General features: G+C 35.4%; 1 protein-coding gene across 1 annotated transcript; it reads left to right on the top strand.

Annotated features, from left to right (window-relative positions):
* Positions 1 to 115: 115 nt before the first annotated feature.
* On the top strand, positions 116 to 6,966 carry LOC103994888 (tRNA (cytosine(38)-C(5))-methyltransferase 2). Its single transcript, XM_009415342.3, has 12 exons — positions 116 to 267; positions 391 to 501; positions 2,110 to 2,203; positions 2,286 to 2,404; positions 2,483 to 2,605; positions 4,063 to 4,315; positions 4,400 to 4,480; positions 4,588 to 4,682; positions 4,802 to 4,870; positions 4,944 to 5,008; positions 6,153 to 6,318; positions 6,548 to 6,966. Exons 1-11 carry the CDS (start codon positions 175 to 177, stop codon positions 6,265 to 6,267), a joined length of 1,218 nt encoding a protein of 405 aa, XP_009413617.1. The 5' UTR covers positions 116 to 174; the 3' UTR covers positions 6,268 to 6,318; positions 6,548 to 6,966.
* Positions 6,967 to 7,334: the final 368 nt, after the last annotated feature.

Below are 7,334 nucleotides of genomic sequence, written 5' to 3'. Positions count from 1 at the left end.
GGTTTGATTCACCGTTTTAAACACGCATGATTAATTTTTAAAATATCATGGCCCTCAGGGCCCGCTTCGTGAAGCCCAAATCCCACGCCCTTTCCAACTCGTAACGGCAAACCCATTCTAACAGCAACCATTTTTAATCTATATGTAGCCGGAAGAACCCGACGGGTGGTGGAGATGGAGATGCAGACGGAGACGGAGATGGAGGTGGAGGAAAAGATTTGTCGTTGTTGGAGGATCCTCGAATTCTACAGCGGCATTGGCGGAATGGTAGGTACTGCGATTCCCGGATCTTATCCGTTTGGTGAATACTTACTGCTACTAGGGTTTCGTTCGTTGTTCTCTCCATAATATAACTTTCGTCAACTGACGAATCGTTTGCGCCGGCTGCAGAGATACTCCCTGCTTCGGGCTGGGATTCGAGGACGCGTGGTGGAAGCGTTCGACATAAACAACATCGCCAACGATGTCTACGAGCACAACTTCGGCCATCGTCCTTTCCAGGTTCCTCGTCTCTCCTTCTCCTTCCCCTCCATCCCTCGTAGTAGTTACTGCTACCAAACTTCTACTACTGCCACCAGTGGACCAGTGGAGTGGAAGATGATGGCATGTTGGAGGCTTTGCATGGTCTTGTGCAATGACAGTTGGAGCTGTACCTACGGAGGTTGACCAATTATCGAACTTGTGACTCCACAAGTGATCTTGTTTTGTCTTTGGATTTTTGTTTCTTCCAATTTTTCCTTTGGATAAACGATGTGCTAATTCTTTTCATTGTAGTGTCCACCGTGATTTATATCTAGTCTCACAAGTGAGAAATGATGACAAGTTTGAATGATAAGAACTCATGTATCCTGGAAGTTTGGAGATTGCAGATGGTTCACAACTGGAAAAATGTGTTCTAGAATTTTAAAATATTTTTCTGGACTAAAAATTGGTCTTGGAAATAAATTAATTTGGTAAAATATGTGATGGTTTGGTGTTATATTAGATGCAGGAGATCAGTTTCTTTTTTTTATTTTTAGCTATGGGGTTTCCTTTGTATTGTTTAAACAAGTCTTTTAATAGCGTTAGAGTTCAATCTTCAAAATCCAAACTAAATTGATATAAAAGAGCAACTCTGATGTCCAAGGTCTTGGTGAAACCTCATCATCCTTAGATGCTGAAAGCAACAACTGGTTTCATTAATGATAAACCGATCCGAGATGTTATTGCTTTTATTTTTAAAATCTTTTTTTGACACTACATTTTATCAACAAAAAAAACACCAATTTTCTTTTCATTTGGTTGAAAGAAAGGATACAAGACAACAACTACTTCAAAATTTTCCAAGTATGATGAATAACACTGTTTACAATTTAGAACTTCAGATGTGCTATTCATCAATATTGTTAGATAATGTGTCAATGCAATCATAAATTTTCTATCCAATAAAAAGACTGTCACAGTTTTGTAAGGCACATATAGTTGCACAATGCATTAAATAATCTTCTTTTTAATGTGATTTAGACATATACAAGACAACAACTACTTCAAAATTTTCCAAGTATGATGAATAACACTGTTTACAATTTAGAACTTCAGATGTGCTATTCATCAATATTGTTAGATAATGTGTCAATGCAATCATAAATTTTCTATCCAATAAAAAGACTGTCACAGTTTTGTAAGGCACATATAGTTGCACAATGCATTAAATAATCTTCTTTTTAATGTGATTTAGACATTATTGCGAAGAAAAACATTGTATACATGTGATATTGGAGATTATATAGTGGCACAAATCAGAAGTGACATGCTGGAAAACTTAGAATATGCTTTTGCTTCCTTAAGTTTGGCCCATCAGTACCATGCCGACCAACAAAATTCAAACAACACATGCCCTATTTATATGGACATCAACAATTATAAATAGTTATATCGATATATTTGATTACACTACATAGATGCATGTTCAAATGGTTTGGATGTTTTTCAATTAGACAATCATTACCCTGGGCCTTTGCCTGAAATATGTAATAGGAAAAATATCTAGATAGTTTGAGTGGCAGCCTAGAGAGATATATGGAACCCTCTTGGTTCATCATTGATGTATCAGTTATTGCTTTGTCGCAGGGAAACATTCAAATTTTAACTCCTCTTGATTTAGACAAGTATGAGGCACATGCATGGCTCCTTTCTCCTCCATGTCAACCATACACTAGACAAGGTTGTGTTTTAAAACTATTTGATGTTGCTTTTTGTATTCAGATTTCTTTGCCTTTACATTAAATTTGTGTTTTTTTTTCTAGGTCTGCAGAAAGACTCAGCTGATGCTCGAGCATTGTCTTTCATCAAGATCCTTGAGAATATGTCACATATGATGCAGCCTCCACTGATGTTGTTTGTGGAGAATGTTGTTGGGTTTGAGGTTTCTATTCAACTAGTTATGATTCCGTATCCATATCTATTGGATCTTATTGAGTAGAATTCTTACCTTCTGTTGCAGACTTCCAATACCCACAAGCATATGATGGAAGTGTTGGCTGGAATTGGTTTTGTCACACAGGAATATATTTTGAGCCCATTGCAGTTTGGAGTACCATATTCTAGGCCTCGGTACTTTTGCTTGGTATGCCCATTCAATATTGATTACTTTTGTTTGTTGTTGAACTTGGGCATGAAAAGGAATTTCGCAAAGTTTTTTGCTTTAGTTATGAAGCATCATAATGTGTTTACAATTGTCTCATGTACTAATTAATCGATTTATGATAATGTAAATAATGATGAGTTATATTACTAGATTGGTTTGGTGATTGTCACCTTGGCTTCTAGGATGCTTCCATGGTCTTGAGGTTGCCAAAAGTCCAAGGCATTATGGGTGTCAGGTTCCCTTGAAGTGCTAGTCACTCACCTAGGCGCTTGCCTGAGCAAAGCTATGCACTTCCATTACAAATATTATGAAAATATATTTAAGGTAAATAATAACTTCAACTAAAATGAATTTTATATCATATTACCTATGCAAGATAATTATTATCAAAACATCATATATATATATATATATATATATATATATATATATATATATATATACATACACACACATATGTTTGTATGTATGTATGTATGTATGAGCACTCAATCAATAAAATAATAAATTAATTTTGATATCTAAATACAAAAAAATAAACATATATTACTACAAGAGTTTTAATGGTCATCAAGGTCTACTACATCATCATTGACATTAGCTTTGTTCTCGTTTTCACCACTTGATATACATCCTTCAAATCTTTTCTTCTACTTCGTCCTAATCAACTTCGTCCTTTTCAAACTTTAAGATTCTTGAACATGGTGTTTTTATACTTGTTCTTAGTCTTGTTTATCATTTTATTGTCTAGTGAATGTCTTTGCTTCTCCAAATACATATGCCCTTACTGCAGCACCCCATAGCAAAATGTGATAATTAAAAAATACCAAATCTTCCTTTGCATTTGATAATGTTAACACCATCTCTCAACCCATTCGTTTGGAATTAAGATCAACACTATTCTGCAAATCATGATGAGCTTTGATTGCTTGATTGTTTTAATATATACCAGATTTTGACATGGTATGCATTCTTTCTCTTTGTATAATTTGCTGCGATAATTCAATAACTAGTTAGTGCCTATGGAATAGATGACAAAGTGAGGGTCATGCACCGATGGTGGGTGCAAAACTTAAGGGCTGGAATCTCATCCTAGACCCAAGCTAGCATCTCATCAGCCAATACCTCAATTGAGGTGCATGCCTAGGCAGTGTCTTGTTGAAGTCGCCTCATCTGAGTGCCTAGTCAAGCACCCGAATGCCTTTCTAAAGCACTGCATAATTTTTTTAAAAAAGACTGCTGAAATACCTTTGAGTATATTTATACAAATTCTTATTTTAGTATCATGTCACCTAGAAATCATTTCTTCATGAAACATATATCTGTTAATTTGCGTAATTACTCATGGAAAGCATAATAGGAGCACTGGCATCATGAATCGATTTCTTTTGCACATAGTGTAAACAATCTTTTCTAAAATGCTTGTCACTTTGCAGGCAAAGAGAAAACCTTTGTCTTTTCGAAACCCATCCTGCAATAACTTAATACTACGGACACCCTCTCCCTTCATGCCATCAAAAAATAACCAGTCAACAGATGGGTCTGATGGCAATGACGGAAATCAGGAAGAATTCAATAGTTCTTGTGAGCCTATTATAAACTTTTTAGAGACACATTTTCTTACAGGAAATCAGCAAGAATACATGACATTTAGGTTTGGCACAGAGGTTGTTTCCTCCCCAGCTGATGGTAAATACATGATTGATAAAATTTCAACCAGTACTAGTACACCTAAACACTTGGCAGACATTGATAATGATAAAATTTTTGAAGATGGAGGTGGGACATACAAGAATGCTTGGGACATATACTCTGTTGCACCAAGTTTGATTGAGAGGTGGGGAAATGCCATGGGTATCCTTGTATTGTTCTCTTGTATTATAATTCTGTCTTGTCAAATAGTAGGTTTATGAGTTTGCTTGAATACTGTTATTTGTGTCCATTCCTTGACCAAGATAAAGATGTAGTCTTCCCTGAGTCCAGGCGCTGCTGTTGTTTTACCAAGAGTTACTATCGTTATGTAAAGGGTACAGGCTCCTTATTGGCTACTTCTGGGGTATCAACTCTTCTCTCCTTTTGCTTTCTTTCCTTTGGCATTCACACAACTGTTTAGTTGTTTTTAGCAAACTTTTTCTGCAAAATTTCTTTCAAATAATTTTTTTTTGTTTGTAATAGGACATTAACTCAAGACTTGAAGCTCCCTCCTTGATAGAGCTTGGCCTTCGGTTCTTTACACCCCGAGAGGTATGCATTTGATATTGTGATCAATGTCTAATTAACTTGTATATGTGACCTAAAAATTTTCAACTGTTTTCAGGTTGCTAATTTGCATTCTTTTCCAGCGGAATTCCACTTTCCGTCACATACAAGCCTAAGGCAACGGTGAGTTGTTTTATAGTCCAGTTTACAAGTAACTTCAGATTGACAGTTGTGTTCTTAAGAGATTAAGCTGCAGTTGAAGTTGACTGAGATTCTGGAAAGTGTTATGTGGTCTTTTTGTTACACTTAAAGATCATGGATTATTGTTTAAGGTTACCTTAGGCTTAAAATCAATTAAATTGTGCAGTGCAAGCTTGTAGTGTTGCTTTTGCTACCATTTGCTAGTGAACAATCAAAACAGAATAATGGGATATCATGGCAATGTTAGAGTTCCATATTGTTTTTCAGCCACTTGGGCCTATGTGTCATCTGTTCCAGGTTGGTTACTAATTTTCATTTGCCTCATCATGTAGATTTTAGAATGGATGTTTTCATGTCATATAGTACTGCTTTTTGTCCAAATCAAAAGAACATACTCTCATTTCCATATTTAATTTATAATATATTTTGTTGCTTGTTTTGTTTCTGTACCTTGAAATAGTAGCAGCAACAACAATAACAATAACAACAAATTGTAATGTCCTAGTTATTTGGGATCTGCTGGTTAAGGTTCATGTTAATGGTATTTGACATAGTCTTATATTGGCTGTCAATGGCTTAATGCAATTCTCCACCTTTTTCATATGAGCTTGGGACTGGCATTGATAGTGTTTGTACCATAATAGCTTTTAGGGAGTTAAAACACTGCTTCATTTTCGAAGATGTTTATTTTGTATTCTGAAATCCCTTAATTGTCTATTTAGGGATGCAGACTTATGAATTCTTTTGTAGATTATGTTTGGTTACTAATGCTATGTAAGCTTTTAGTTTTTCTCCATTTGTACATCTGGGTTTTCATATTTGCAGACTTATGAATTCTTTTGTAGTTTATGTTTGGTTACTAATGCTATATAATCTTTTATTTTCTTTTTCCATTCATACATCTGGGTTTTGATATAAACCATCCTTTCATCCATTTGTTTTGTGTGAACTGGTTTAGGGAAATTTTGTAAACATGTGTCTACAGCTTAATCTATGAAAGAAGTGGTTTTAGGGGGGAATTTTCAAGTGAATTTGTTGGAACAGAAGAATGTTCTGATTAATGGCATAAAGATACCTGTTCATTTCTTGGCTTATTAATGCAGATTTATATGCTACTTATCTGCAGGTACGCCTTGTTGGGGAACAGTATGAGTGTTGCAGTCGTGGCTCCCTTGCTTCAGTACCTTTTCAGTGAATCTACAACATCGAAGATACCCACATTATCAAAAGATATTTGCTGAAAAATTTTGGAGTGGACCTTGCTATGAAAATTCTCATCTCAAATGACAAAGGTACTAGATTTAATCCATTGTTTATTAGCATGTCTTTCTTTTTTTGTTTGATATTCCTAAAGTGATGCTTACCAAGTTGTGTGTTACTCTACTGGGTGTTTTACTCTTATCTGATAGATCATTAGCTGCATGCTTTTATTTGATGTGATATGTCATGCTCCTGAATAGTGAATGATAGCAGGTGCAAGCATCTTTGTAATGCTATTAATATTTGATGGATATTTAACAGAATCTGCAAGTGAGCACTTGCCCTTTTGTGATCGGAATTTCTGCGGTTTGAGAGACAGCTGGTTTGCGGTGTCCACTAGTTTTGCACATTTATCGGATTGGGCGAACTTGTTATACTCGGTTGAGGTAGAATTTCGATGATGTATACAACACAGATTTCATAGTGCCTATGAGATTTGTGGACCTATTTTTCCTTGATATATCTCTGGATCCTACTCATCCTCCTGCTTTCTCTATGTCAAGATATTGCAGTTCGTGATGATCCTAGTTTATGATATTGTGGATATATCAAACTTGCAGACGCTAAGTCCAAAACCTTTTTAGACAAGGGTCAATGTCTCGATATTTTTCTCAATGTTGTGATATTATAATTTTATTCAATCTTTCACTAATATGATTTCGTATTATCTTCTCTTGTTAGCTTTGAAATCTAGTACATTGGCATATCTTATGTACTGGGCCATTATTGTCGTATGCTTGTAAATGCTGGATCGAGTGTGGCATGTGGATATGATTGCCTTGTATTGTTGGTTCCTGACTTTGAATGTTTGAGTCTTTAAATTATTCAATGTTATGAACTGTGAGAACATGCATGAATCTGGAAAAATCTTTCCTCGAAACTTACAGGTTACATGAAATGTGCGTCTCTTGACAAGATGATGGATCTCGTGTCATTGTGAGTGATCCTTCTCGACTGCAAATGTTACATAAGAAATTTCATGTTCAACATAATGTAGTTTCTTCTTTTTGATTGATTTAAACGGGTTCCCCTTTTTTGTATTGTATAC

Source organism: Musa acuminata, chromosome BXJ3-8 (genome assembly GCF_036884655.1).
Source record: "Musa acuminata AAA Group cultivar baxijiao chromosome BXJ3-8, Cavendish_Baxijiao_AAA, whole genome shotgun sequence".
NCBI lineage: Eukaryota > Viridiplantae > Streptophyta > Magnoliopsida > Zingiberales > Musaceae > Musa > Musa acuminata.
Note: the sequence above shows the minus strand (reverse complement) of the source record. Positions and strands in the feature narration are given on the sequence as shown.